Here is a 14,968-nt window from a genome sequence, read left to right as displayed (position 1 = left end):
GGACTGTTTTTGGGACAAGTCACAGCTTTTGACAGTATTCACAAACTTGACAAGTACATTTCGTGACTTTTCTCCCTTTTATAAGTTTTCATAACTTCTCCAGGTCTGCCCCGAAGTCGATAAATCATATGACCTTGTGACTCCCTGGGGGGTCCTGACCCTCAGGTTGAGAACCACTGTGCTAGATAGAGACTTTGCAAATCTGGTTACTGATAGAAATCAATAGGAGTCATAAGATTACGTAATGCCCCTTTAACTTCTTTAACCACCGGTCAGAGTGCCTGATAAATCAGAGTAAAAAAACAACAACACTTTCATTACTTTCAGCCAATAGGAAGTTTGGAATAGCATAGCACAGTGTGTGACGGAGCGGACAAACCTCCCAGTCACCGAATAAATCCACCAGCATTTGGTTGCCCGTTGGTATCTTCCCGCCACGGTCTTTTCAGCCGTGCAAGGCAGAGAAGTCGAATTGGGCGAAGGCTTGCTGCTGCTCGGGGGAGAGGCTGCATGGCCTGCAGGGCGGCGACAGCTCCGGCTGCAGACAGGTGAACTCGCTGTCGAAGTTGCTGACGTCCACAGACTCTTTGATGGACGGCCGGAACGGCGGCTTGACCTTCTTGGCCAGCAGTGCTTCCCAGTCGATCGTCTGTGTGGGAGAAACGTAGCCTGATATCAGAACTGAACTGTCAACTTGTTGCACTCCATTTCCCAGCAGCCAACTCTGTGGAGTGGGCGGATTCAAAAGGTCTGGACACTAGACATTCTGCTGCACCACTCAGAAGGATATTCAGAGTCGTTCCTTGGCACTTGCCAACCGCTGAGGTTGGTGAATTGATCGACGTTGTCAGTGGCGCTGGAAGTACTTTGGTCGCCGCCAAAAAAAAATTGGCCACTTTGTCGCCAGATACGAGGAATATTTAACATTAAGATTAGACTGTTGTGTCATTATTCAGTCACCTTTTCTCACTCACCTCCATGTCACCACTTGCTCCCACTGCTGTGTTGGAATCCTCATTCTCTCTCCCACCCTTTTTGGACTTTTAGCCATATTTAGAGGAATATTTAATTTTAAATTAACATTAGGATTATACTGTTGTGATGTCATTATTCAGTGTCTTCTCCTCTTATCTGCAGCATTACTCAATTTACCCTCAGGAATCAGGGACAGTGATGGCCTACCTGCTATTCCTCCCATATATCCAGGGCCGGATTAATAGTACCATGGGCCCCCGGGGCTATTCATTTTCTAAGCTATTCATTTAGCCTTTTAGTCATAAAGATGATATCTTCCAGACTGAAATGTTATAACAGAAGTGGAGTATTGGCCAGAATTACATGAACATTTGGACACTTATTCAGTGGGTATTTTGCATGTTGCATGTTTTTTTTTTAACATCTCTTGCCACCAGGCAGTGCTGCAGCACCCACCGCACCCAGCTTCCCACGCCCTTGAACGTTGTGAAATGTCAACCTCACTTATCTGTACAAAATCAGACTAACCTGGAATGAATTGGTGCAGTTTTCATGAAGCTATTACTGTCAGAAAAGGACCAAATCGAGCGAATATCGAATATAAAACCAAGGAGAAACATAAAGCAGAGAGCTAAACATGGAGAACATGGAACTGAATCCCAAGCATGTGTCCAAGTCAACTTTGCTCAAGACCCAAGTGTCAAGTCTTGAGTGAGACACAAGTCTCAAGTCAACTCTCAAGTCTAAATGTACGTAAACAAGGTGAGTCCATGTCATTAATGTCAAGTCTATGGCTACGTTCACACAGCAGACACAAGTGGCCAGAATCTGACCCCCCCCCCCCCCCTAATTATAACTATAGACTGTATACATATACTGTACCCAGGGATGTATTACCGAACGGGCCTACCGGGCCCAGACCCAGGGGCCCAAGAGCTCAGGGGGCCCATAACCCATAGCATCTTCACAGGGCCAACCGTATCGTGCCCGGGCCTGGGACCAAATGATCCCTTAGGACCCCAACCGTTTATATTTGACAAAATGTTCCATACGTTTATTGATAATTACTGTAGGGTTATTGTGATTTTGGCTTTAATTGAGTGTACCTGCACTGTAAATCCTGTTAATTGAGATGCAGGTGAATGTCTTTTTTGTTATTGTGCTGTTGGCTTTGAGTGTTCAGGTGGCTGTGCTGTAAATCCTGTTGAGATGCCGGTGAGTGTATGTCTTAGTTATTCTTCTGGGCTTAATCGTGCGTATGTGCGCTGTGAGGGGGGGGGGGGGGGGGTGCAAGTGGTGACACACACACACACACACACACACACACACACACACACACACACACACACACACACACACAAACACACACACACACACACACACACACACACACCATTACAAAAGCATTCTACCACTCACTACATCATTACTTTACCAATGATATCATTAACATGATCTGGATCAGAACTATTTTAACCTACATTATCTTAGCTGTTATCAATGCATTTAGGCATTTTTTAACCATTGCCCTGAATGTAGCATCCTCTGCTGGGCTTAAAGTCACGTTTGGATCAAGACGAGTGTATACATGATGTTCTAGAAAGAAAGTGAGGGAAATGATGTACCTCAAAGAACTTCTCTCCTTTGAGCTCGTGTGCGTCCCTCTCTCCGCCGCCGAGCCTTTTCACCGGGTTCTTCTTCAGCAGCTGCAGGGCGAAGAGCAAAAATACTGAGTATTCAAGAGCTGCACTGCAGGAGACAACAGTGACTCTCTTTTACCACAGGCACTCAGGGAGGGTTCCCCACCTAAAACGCTCTTACTTCCTGGTTTGTTCATGTTGTTTTTCAGCTCAGAGGAGTTCTAAAGGGGTGAGGAGCGCCCTATGATGTCACCAGCATAGAGTACAACAGGTGGTGACATCACCTGGGACAAAGACCAGTCAATAGGAGAAGGCCAGGTCACCCTTACTCCTTAACAATCCTTCTCCAACTCGGCAACATCTCTTTATGGACATCTCCTCCTTCATGATTGGTTACAGATTCAGTAAGGGATAATGGCTTTGACCTGGATTCACCTCATCAGTGGACATCATGGACAGTGCAGTGTCCCTAATACCTTGTACATTCAGTGTATACATATAATAAGTAATTAATGTTTAATTAATCATTAACTAACTGCTTGTAAAAGGCTTATAGATATAAAGTTATTAATAATACCAGTTATTATAGTTTCATAATGGTGCTACAATGCATGGTAATGATGTGAATATCATGTAAGAATAGAGCATACAGATTTACTAAACATTAAGTTTAGTAATGTTTTCGAACCAAGTTGGTTCGAAAACCTTTGCGATCTTCAAAAAGTCAGCATCCAGACTTGTGATAGGTGGAAGACAATTTGTGTGACCAATCGGGGGTTCTGTCACTGGCTTTGCACGCGCTGAAGGTTTTGTCACCCATGAAAGGCTTCAGTAAGTCAGTGCATGAATGTTACAAAACAGAGAAATATTTCTGATATCGAGATATTGCACAATCAATGTCGCCTGTCTCTAAACCCCACCTAAATCTGTGGTGAAGCCTGACATCTAATGGTGAAAGTAGGGTACTGAACTGGTATGCAGTATAAATATGAGGTGAAATCTCTGCTTCACGATGCACTCTACCTTCTGGATGATGGCGGTGGCGTCTGGAGGAAGAGAGCCTGGATACTGCACGTCGTCGTTCACGATGCTGTCGAACACTTCCTCCTCATCCTCACCGGGGAACGGGGACTACGAATAAGGAGAAGAAGAATTAGTTGCATTTATATAAATAAGAAGAAGAATTAGTTGCATTTATGCAACACTTTTCTGAGGGCCCAACTCATCCAACACCGATGTGTACGGCAGCCAGTGTGCGCCAGGGATGATTAGGTGGCCATGATGGAAGGAAGGCCTGTGTGGGAATTTAGCCAGGGCACCGGGGCCACACCCCCCAGGGCACCGGGGTTACACCCCTACTCTTGCGAAAAGCACCCATGGGATCTTTAATGACCACAGATAGTCAGGACCTTGGTTTAATGTCAAACTATGAAATAACACAAATAGAATTATGCAACGACCAAGTGTTCAACAAATCCAAACAATCTGATATTTGACATTCTTTAAAGTAGATGCCCTTTAAGAATCTGATATTTGACATTCGTAAAGTAGCCGTGCTTTGCCTTGATGGAAAGACAAAGGCTTAATTTGGAAAGAAATGCATCCATATGATCAGCTTCACTGTTTATATTTGACTAAGAAATGTTCACATCTGAACAGAAGGCTTTAGATCAGAATGGTTTTAAGAGAATGGAGAACATAGTACATTTAATCAGGTGTGTTCACCGCTAGCATATACGAACCTCTCCCACAAGCATCTCAAAGATGAGGACGCCCATCCCCCACCAGTCCACGGCCCGGGTGTAGTTATCGTCCGTCAGGACCTCAGGAGCCAGGAACTCTGGAGTGCCGCAGAAGGTGGAGGTCCGGTCACCATGCCCCATCCCTGCCCAGGTGAAGGACACCAAACCTCTGCTACACTGACATTACATGTTCATTCATCTGATATTTCTTAAGCACAGATCAACATGCAAATAGATTTCAATAGAGTTTATATATCAAGAATCATAATAGCTTCAGACCAAAAATGGTCAGGCCAAAAAGTGTTCTAGTTTTGCTGATAATTCCTATTTATTGGTTGCTATTCCAGCTCTTGTGTTAAAGGAGATAGTTAACTTCTTCACTCCTGTTTTTTTTTAAGACAGTGCAAATGCCTTATTAACTGTTAACCACGCTTTTAACTTGACAACATAAACATTTTAAATTGCCCCTAGCTTACTTCCTGATGCAGTGTTTTGCTAGTACAATAGCCGACAGGAAATACGCAAGGTTTCAAACGGTTCCCTAGCAACACAATTCCGTGAAAACCATCTATAGATGAGAAAGGACCGTTTGCTGTAATTATGTAACCTGACTCCGCCAGATGGGGGCGGTATTGTTTTCACAACAAGACACACGTGTCTTGTTGTGAAAACAATACCGCCCCCATCTGGCGGAGTCAGGTTAGTAATTATGTGTATTTTCGAAAAGAATACCCTCTCCAGTATTATCTGCTGTATTATTTTACCTTCTTTACAAAGTCCAAAGTCTGTGATTTTCACAAATCCGTCCGCATCCATCAGCAGGTTGTCCAACTTTAGATCTCTGTAGAAGACACGTGCATGATTGACAGTGAAGTAAGTAGTATTTGGGAGCGTGTTCAGCAGCACGAGGTCACTGGAGACGCAGCCACAACTTACCGATAAACGATCTTATTCAGATGCAGAAACTCTAAGCCCAGCACCACACACGCTGAATAGAACCTGCACACCACCACAAGTGATTTGGATTAAAATACTGAGCAAGATGTCACTCACTGTGCCTCAGTGGTTCTCAAACCTTTTCACGTCAAGGACCCCCCAAACTGACATAAACTAGTCCACGGACCAGTTTCTATCCCAGGGTCGCCCATCTGATAACATTTTTGCTTTTAAATGTTTGATTACGGAAAGTGTAAGAAAGCCACGATGACCAAAATCATACATTCTGTCATTGTCTTACTTATGGTTATGGATGGAATTATATTGAAAATAGATTATCCCCCTTTTTTGCTGGGGACCCCCTGGAACCCCCTCAAGGACCCCTGGGGTTCCCCGGACCCCACTTTGAGAACCACTGCCTTAATGGATAGATAATGAGGAAATATCCTACCGAAAATTTGAAAGTGCAATTAAAAATTTCTCCAACGTCCCAAATTCCTCTTAACCCATTGATAACTGATGCAGCATTTGTGTGTATATCCCTCATTTGTGTGTGTATCCCTGTAAGACCGCGAACCGCGTCATACGCAGTCGCAGGGATACACGCACAAATGCTGCATCAGGTATCAATGGGTTAACTCCCATGGGTGCTTGGAGAGCACATTCATTCATGTTGGAATGAAATCTCCACATTCAGGATTGGTTAGAACAGGGGTTCTCAACATGGGCTCTGGGGACCAGCAGGGGTCCTTGAGGGGGTTCCCACGGCACTTGCCGAGTGGTGACGAGCTGTGCAGGGCTGTAAAATGTGGTGGAAATGAGCCATAAGTAGACTAGTTTCTGAAAGCACCCATCCCCCGCTGGAGGCCAGACGCAACTGCAGAACAAAACAGAATGATGAGTTTACAGATCCGGATGGTTTTAATCAGGGTAGACAAAACCTTACCTGACTCTGCCAGACGGGGGCGGTATTGTGTTGTGAACTCAATACCGCCCCATCTGGCAGCATCAGGGTAGACAAAATCATGCCTACCGATAAAAAAAGAATCACAGATTTGGGTCCGTGAGACAAAATCTCATCAAATGGGGTTTGTCGTAACCTTGCAAGGCAGCTAGATTCACGCGAGATCTTGACATCAGATCATGACATCAGATCATGACATCAGATCTTGACATCAGATCATGACATCAGATCTTGACATCAGATCATGACATCAGATCATGCGACGAACAGAATTGGAAACAAACCCATCCATTTGGCAGCGTCAGGTTAGGTTTGTCGGCCTAATGTGGACTAGTTTGGGGGTCGTTGATATGAAAAATCACTGGGTTAGAAAGTCTCATAATTTTTCTTATTGCAGGACAGAGCAGAGGCTTGGTGGACCTGGCCTGGGCCTGGGTGAAGACGTGGTTGTGGATGTGGATCATCAGATCGCCCCCTGGTGAATACTCCATGACGAAGCAGACGTGCTCCGCGGTCTGGAAGCAGCCGTGGAGGTTGACCAGGAAGGGATGCCGGGACGCGTTGATCATCTCGAAGATCCGCTTCTCGCTCATGAGGCTGCGGAGGGAACACCTTCAGCAGTGACACCGAATGATGCTGTTTTGACCTATCTGCATCTTAACACGTTGAGTGCCATAGCCGAGATATCTCGTCTTACATAATCCAACGGTTGAGTGCCATAGACGAGCTATCTCGTCTTACATAAACATTTTTTTTTTTTGACGGTGGGACATCAATCAACCCCTTTTACGTCTTCTATATCAATATTGGGAGGAAGAGAATGTGTATAATCTATTTTACCGACCACTAAGTGGCGACAGTTCTCTTCCAAGACAGAGAGAAGCCACAGCCAGCCACAGCCAGCCAGCGCGCTGGAGAAAGCCAGTGTAATTTTCAAGGAAGCAGCTGGGCGAAAACTCCCTCGATCCCACACACACACACACACACACACACACACACACACACGCGCGCGCGCGCGCGCGCACACACACACACTCGAGCACCCCCGCGCATAAATAAGACCAGAATCGCAAAAGCTTACTCAAAGCTCTCAGCCGACACCTCAAGAACAGTTTTACAGTCCAGACGGCCGCGGAGAATCCTCCCCCCGCAGCACAGACGGAGGGAGGAGCCCGGAGACACACACACACTCTCTCCCTCTCTCTCCCCCTCCCCCCAGTCCCGAGAGAGAGAGAGAGAGAGAGAGAGAGGAGAGAGAGAGAGAGAGAGAGAGAGAGAGAGAGAGAGAGAGAGAGCACACAGAGCGGGAGACAGACACGCCGCGGGGGCAAAGAACGGACAGAGATCCCCTCCCCCCAGAGCCGCGGAGCAACGCGCGAACACACACACACACACACACACACACACACACACACACACACACACACAATACAGTATACAGACTCGCCCAAGGGCACCCACAATCACAGGCAGGTGACTGTTCTGCTGTTTGATTGAATTTCACAAAACTGCGATTATCTCAGCTTGCTGTCTCAGACGCTAAAACCATGCTGTACTCAACGGCTAATATCTACATAACTACTAACTCTGCAAACTAACTCTTTTAGACAGAGAAAGCACACATTCTATTAGTTATTTTTAGATGATTGGTGTTCACGAAGTCTTAACAGAAAATAATCCTCGGCTCTTGTAAAATGAGCCAGAATCCTCAAAAAAAAACCTGGCACAACTTACCTACAGGATTGAAAAAACGGCTGGCACTCAATGTGTTAATACCAAATACTGTGCATTTCACACATTTGACCTATCTGAATCCTAATACCAAAGAGGGTGGAAGGAAAGAGTCGACACTGAGATGCATTTTTGGAAACAGGCGCTAGAGGTGCTGCGGTAGCACCAAAGCAGCACCGCCGCCATATTGACTCCTACAATCGGCCTTGCGTCAACAACAACAGCAGCAGCAGCAGCAGCAACACAATGCATTTTGACTAGAACATTTGCATATATCCATATTAAGATACACTATCAGTCAAAAGGTTTGACAGTTTGATATCTTTCTACTTTTTCTGACCATTAGAATAATAGGAAAGACATCAAAACTACAGTATAAAATAACATAAATGGAGTAATGCTGTGACCAAAGAAGCCAAACAAATATAACACAGACACACCTGTCCACTCTACACACCTGTCCACTCACACACCTGTCCACTTCACACACCTGTCCACTCACACACCTGTCCACTCCACACAACTGTCCACTCACACACCTGTCCACTCACACACCTGCCCATTCACACACCTGTCCACGTCACACACCTGTCCACTCACACACCTGTCCACTTCACACACCTGCCTGTCCACTCACACACCTGTCCACTTCACAGACCTGTCCACTCACACACCTGTCCACTTCACATACCTGCCCACTTCACACACCTGTCCACTCACACACCTGCCCACTCACACACCTGTCCACGTCACACACCTGTCCACTCACACACCTGTCCACTTCACACACCTGCCTGTCCACTCACACACCTGTCCACTTCACAGACCTGTCCACTCACACACCTGTCCACTTCACAGACCTGTCCACTCACACACCTGTCCACTTCACATACCTGCCCACTTCACACACCTGTCCACTCACACACCTGTCCACGTCACACACCTGTCCACTCACACACCTGTCCACTTCACACACCTGTCCACTTCACACACCTGTCCACTTCGTCGCGTGTCACGATATCTCTCTTCTTCAAGGCTTTGATGGCGTAGAGCTCTTCTGTCTTCTTAAACTCTGCCAGCAGCACCTGGACACAGTTGACAGCAACACTGAGGACAAACGCCAGAAAACAACATTTCACCAAGTCTCATTAAAGGGCCACCTTGCACATTTTCAACCAGCTTTGTATCATTACAAAATGATGCACATACACAATGTTTCACTTGCCTCCATCTTGCCTGGACTGAGAGGAGCTTTGCAGAACTTCCTGGACCAAAGGACATCATTATGATAGTATCATTGTTATTACTGCCACTACAACACGGTCTCTCTCTCTCTCCCCCCCAACTGCTGATGGCAGATGAACGCCCACCAGGAGCCGGGTCTGCTCAAGGTTTCCTGAAGGGGTTAAAGGGATCTTTTTCCTTGCCACCGTCGCCAAGCGCTGCTCTTGTTGGGAAATTGTTTCAATTGTCACATGACCTGTGTCACATGACCTGCAGTAAAGTAGCCGGTGCATGTGAGGATTGTTTCAATTGTTGGGTCTAAAATAAAGAGCCTGGTATTCTACCTGCTCTATTTTGTTAAGCACCTTGGGATAACTCTTGTTATGATTTGGCGTTATGTATATATATATATATATATTGTGTGTATATATTGTGTATACTGTATATATGTGATGATACAAAGGTGGTTGAAAATCAGTAAAGTGGCCCTTTAAATCTGCTCAGCTGTTACCTTTCCAAAATGGCCTCTTCCCAGAACTGAAATGTATCTGAAATCCTCCATCTGCATCCTGATGAGACAGAGACAGAAACACAAACTGCCATAACTGAATATATGACAAGGTGTGTGTGTGTGTGTGTGTGTGTGTGTGTGTGTGTGTGTGTGTGTGTGTGTGTGTGTGTGTGTGTGTGTGTGTGTGTGTGTGTGTGTGCATGTGCGTGCTTGCATGCATGTGTGTGTGTGTGTGTGTGTGTGTGTGTGTGTGTGCGTGTGCGCGCGTGTGTACTTCAGAGAAGATACAAGCTGATCTCCACTTCCTTCTGTAGTGGTGTTGATCGATGACTGTAAAGAGAGACACAGTTTCAAACAGATTACATTTTGATTACAATTCAGATTGATTTATCATAGGGCCAAAGGTCAAAGGTAACTTTATTGTCCCTTGCAGGGAAATTGATCAGCAGCCAGGTAATATAAAACCACATCTCATACGACATACAAACGTCAAAAAGAAAATAAAGGACAGAAAGCTAAAAACCTAAAAACAGGGCCATAGAGGCAGAGAGACTTTAAAAAGTACAACAGGTAGCATGGGCAAAAGTGCATAAGTGGGCAGTCTGTGCAAAAGGGCAGAACCAGGGCTTGATATTTATCATCTTTCAGTGGAATCATATTGTGATGATATGAAGATATTTTAATATTGTGACACATTTCTGCTGTCTAAATTGATGATGTCAAGCAAATTCTACTTACAAATTCTGATAAAACACGGTAGTTATCTATTGTAAAATTTCAGTTTTGTTTGACATCACACCTAACATTACCATTTGGTTCATTGAGATGAACATTAATTTTATGATGTAACATGATTTTGCATACATGAACCATATCGTGCTATATATTAATATCAACAAAAATCCTGATTATCATTATATTTATTTCAACTATATCGTCCAACCCTCATTTATCACATCCCACACTGCAAACATCTCTCCAGATCTTCCTTTTATACTTGCTTCAATAAAAGAGGAAAAAAGGCCAGTGCTCCAGAAGGTCCTTTTAGCATTTAACGTTTTATCTTGAGCTCTTATTTCATGTCCTCATCACACATTTTAACTTGTTATGCTCAGGAGAATATCAGATCAGACGCACCCACAGCCTCTTTCCTATTGGTTGAATTGAGTCTTGCCTGTGGCACTCATTGGAAGTCACTCTGGATAAAAGTATGAGCTAAATTGCTAAAGTGTAAAACTGTGTGTGGTTGATGGCAGCCAGGCTCGTGATCATTATGATCACGGCGGCTGTATGAGACTCACGTACCTGTTGTTCTTGCGGTGTCGGCATAGGCGGTGTTTGACGTGCTGTAGAGACGGAGCTGTGAACGCCGTTCCCCTGCTCCAGGCTGGTCGCAGGCGGCTGCTCCTCACTAATGTTGAGTCTGATAACTGGGACATCGCTGCAAACAAACAAACAAATACTTTATATACTTATATACTTTATATACAGATACTTTAACAGTGGTGTGGTGGGTGGAGGGGGGTGCTGTACTTTAACAGTGGTGTGGTGGGTGGAGGGGGGTGCTGTACTTTAACAGTGGTGTGGTGGGTGGAGGGGGGTGCTGTACTTTAACAGTGGTGTGGTGGGTGGAGGGGGGTGCTGTACTTTAACAGTGGTGTGGTGGGTGGAGGGGGGTGCTGTACTTTAACAGTGGTGTGGTGGGTGGAGGGGGGTGCTGTACTTTAACAGTGGTGTGGTGGGTGGAGGGGGGTGCTGTACTTTAACAGTGGTGTGGTGGGTGGAGGGGGGTGCTGTACTTTAACAGTAGTGTGGTGGGTGGAGGGGGTGCTGTACCTTGGCAGTGGTGTGGTGGGGGGCGGGGGGGTGCTGGCCGTAGAGACAGACGAGCTGAAGGTGCTAAAAGAGCTGTAGTGAGGCAGGACACTGGTCATCAGGTGACTCCAGGTGGACAAGTTCATGTTCATCTGAGCTGCTCTCAGGAAGTTCTTCCCTGAGGGGCGAGAACCACAGACAGACACAAATGGACCCCTTCACACACTGAACTCACATCTCATATAAGCCCCCAGCATTCTGGCAGAGTCAGACCTGCCTCTACTTGGGATTTAAAACAAATGCTATGATTCTAAGCCCCCCGTTGGGGAGTCCTGGGGACCCCCCGGAATGACTTCTGGTGTTCCCCGGACCCGAGGTTGAGAACCACTACAACCACTCTTACAGAATCTTCTTCTCTACCTTTCTCTTTCGTGAAGATGCATCGCTGACGTCTCAGTTTCGGCTGCCGCTCCACAACGGCGTCGATGAAGTTCATCTGTAAAGTCCAGACCAGGAGAAATAGAGTTATTGTCGTGTTTCTTCGACCTTCACAGGGCTGTACAGTGCTACATAATGTAGCACGTGCTACATATACGTGCTACATAATGTAGCACGTGCTACATATACGTGCTACATAATGTAGCACGTGCTACATATACATGCTACATAATGTAGCACGTGCTACATATACGTGCTACATTATGTAGCATGTGCTACATATACATGCTACATTATGTAGCACGTGCTACATATACGTGCTACATAATGTAGCACGTGCTACATATACATGCTACATAATGTAGCATGTGCTACATATACATGCTACATAATGTAGCACGTGCTACATAATGTAGCACGTGCTACATAATGTAGCACATATGTAGCAAGGCAACAGCGTTGATGAAGTTCATCTGTAAAGTCCAGACCAGGAGAAATATTATCGTGTTATTGTCGTGTTTCTTGGTCCTTCACAAGCCTGTGCAGTGCTACATAATGTAGCACGTGCTACATATACATGCTACATTATGTAGCACGTATATGTAACACGTGCTACATATACGTGCTACGAAAACATCGGTCTGTGCTATGAATTAATTTACTGCAGTCTACCACACCTGCTTTACTGTTTTGAAACACATTTCTTGTTACGGTTTGGATTTAGTGTGCCCTGTATGCAACATCAATGTCCTTTGTCAGATCTTTGTCAGAGATGGTAACAGACCAGTCACAGACCTGTTTAAGTGATGAACTGCACTACCTGTGGTTGTTTTTAGCGATGGTAACATATATTGTATACGCATGCTACAATTTTATGGCCTGTGCTACAAAACTATCATCCTCTGTCGCACCAGTGCTGTGTGCAAAAAAAGTTAATGCACAGCCCTGCTTCACATTTGTATTATCTGCCTTCTTTCAGTGTTCCTGCAAATGTTACATTTCAAAATTCTGCATAAAGACGCTGATTAGCGACGACGCGTGTTTCCGAAGGGCCCCTAGACTTTAAAAAAAAGTGAACTATCCCTTTAAGGGTATTTTGCATGATTTAAGGGATGAATAATGTAAATGAATGAAAATGTCAGGTTATTTTAGGGGGTCACTGGTTCGTAGAGACAGCCCATACATGTTTATCCATTCAAACTATTTCACAATCAGAGCTTAAATAATTCAGAGCTATCAGAGCTTTAGTTCCACTGAAATATTATCACTTTTCAAAGTCAAAGCCTACCAAGCCAATTATAAAGTGTAAAGAAACTATCTTCATCTGTCCCTTGAACTTTCAAGATTGTCCAGTAGGAGGTCTGTCTCGGACATATAGGGCTGGTCAAAAAAAATATATATATATTTATTGATATCGAATCAATATTCATTTGAAGGAACTGATATTGATTAATAAATCCCAATGTACAATTTACAGCATGAATTCTTTGAGAATCTCTTTCATATCCAAGTAAAATTGTAACTGAAATTGAATCGGGACCTTGTGTATTGTATCGTATTGAATCGGGAAATCACTGGTGATACCCTGCCCTCCATGACGGAGGTGGTGGGGGTGGTACCTGAGTGTAGAGGGGGACCTGTGTGGGACATGATGGAGGTGGTGGTGGGGGGGGGGGCTACCTGGGCGTATAGGAGGCCCTGTGTGGGACATGATGGAGGTGTGTGTGGGGGGTACCTGGGTGTAGAGGAGGTCCTGTGCGGGACATGCTGGAGGTGGGGGGGGGGGGGGGGGTACCTGGGCATAGAGGAGGCCATGTGTGGTACATGATGAATGTGGGGAAGGGGGGTACCTGGGCATAGAGGAGGCCATGTGTGGTACATGATGAATGTGGGGAAGGGGGTACCTGGGCATAGAGGAGGCCATGTGTGGTACATGATGAATGTGGGGAAGGGGGGTACCTGGGCGTAGAGGAGGCCATGTGTGGCACATGATGAATGTGGGGAAGGGGGGTACCTGGGTGTAGAGGAGGCCATGTGTGGTACATGATGGATGTGGGGAAGGGGGTACCTTGGCGTAGAGGAGGCCATGTGTGGTACATGATGGATGTGGGGAAGGGGGTACCTGGGCGTAGAGGAGGCCATGTGTGGTACATGATGGATATGGGGAAGGGGGGTACCTGGGCGTAGAGGAGGCCATGTGTGGTACATGATGGATATGGGGAAGGGGGGTACCTGGGCGTAGAGGAGGCCATGTGTGGTACATGATGGATGTGGGGAAGGGGGGTACCTGGGCATAGAGGAGGCCATGTGTGGTACATGATGAATGTGGGGAAGGGGGGTACCTGGGCGTAGAGGAGGCCATGTGTGGTACATGATGGATGTGGGGAAGGGGGGTACCTGGGCATAGAGGAGGCCATGTGTGGGACATGATGAATTTGGGGAAGGGGGGTACCTGGGCGTAGAGGAGGCCATGTGTGGGACATGATGAATGTGGGGAAGGGGGGTACCTGGGCGTAGAGGAGGCCATGTGTGGTACATGATGAATGGGGGGAAGGGGGGTACCTGGGCATAGAGGAGGCCATGTGTGGGACATGATGGATATGGGGAAGGGGGGTACCTGGGCATAGAGGAGGCCATGTGTGGGACATGATGAATGTGGGGAAGGGGGGTACCTGGGCATAGAGGAGGCCATGTGTGGTACATGATGAATGTGGGGAAGGGGGGTACCTGGGCGTAGATGAGGCCATGTGTGGTACATGATGGATGTGGGGAAGGGGGGTACCTGGGCATAGAGGAGGCCATGTGTGGTACATGATGAATGTGGGGAAGGGGGGTACCTGGGCATAGAGGAGGCCATGTGTGGTACATGATGGATATGGGGAAGGGGGTACCTGGGCATAGAGGAGGCCATGTGTGGTACATGATGAATGTGGGGAAGGGGGGTACCTGGGCATAGAGGAGGCCATGTGTGGTACATGATGAATGTGGGGAA

General features: G+C 46.2%; 1 protein-coding gene across 1 annotated transcript in view; it reads right to left on the bottom strand.

Annotated features, from left to right (window-relative positions):
* Positions 1-445: 445 nt before the first annotated feature.
* The window catches only part of LOC310784454 (serine/threonine-protein kinase N2-like), a gene marked incomplete at its 3' end in the record, with an annotated part of 24,513 nt that continues 9,990 nt past the window's right edge, over positions 446-14,968 (bottom strand). The window contains exons 7-19 of the mRNA XM_083645446.1: positions 11,959-12,034; positions 11,560-11,716; positions 11,029-11,164; positions 9,998-10,053; positions 9,724-9,781; positions 8,982-9,073; positions 6,678-6,854; positions 5,294-5,356; positions 5,122-5,198; positions 4,358-4,500; positions 3,634-3,746; positions 2,601-2,724; positions 446-649 (exon numbers count right to left, since the gene is read on the bottom strand). Coding sequence (XP_083501572.1) covers positions 446-649; positions 2,601-2,724; positions 3,634-3,746; positions 4,358-4,500; positions 5,122-5,198; positions 5,294-5,356; positions 6,678-6,854; positions 8,982-9,073; positions 9,724-9,781; positions 9,998-10,053; positions 11,029-11,164; positions 11,560-11,716; positions 11,959-12,034 — 1,476 coding nt within the window. The remainder of the gene's footprint in view (positions 650-2,600; positions 2,725-3,633; positions 3,747-4,357; positions 4,501-5,121; positions 5,199-5,293; positions 5,357-6,677; positions 6,855-8,981; positions 9,074-9,723; positions 9,782-9,997; positions 10,054-11,028; positions 11,165-11,559; positions 11,717-11,958; positions 12,035-14,968) is intronic.

This window comes from Poromitra crassiceps, assembly GCF_964638095.1.
Source record: "Poromitra crassiceps genome assembly, chromosome: 10".
Lineage (NCBI taxonomy): Eukaryota > Metazoa > Chordata > Actinopteri > Beryciformes > Melamphaidae > Poromitra > Poromitra crassiceps.
Note: the sequence above shows the minus strand (reverse complement) of the source record. Positions and strands in the feature narration are given on the sequence as shown.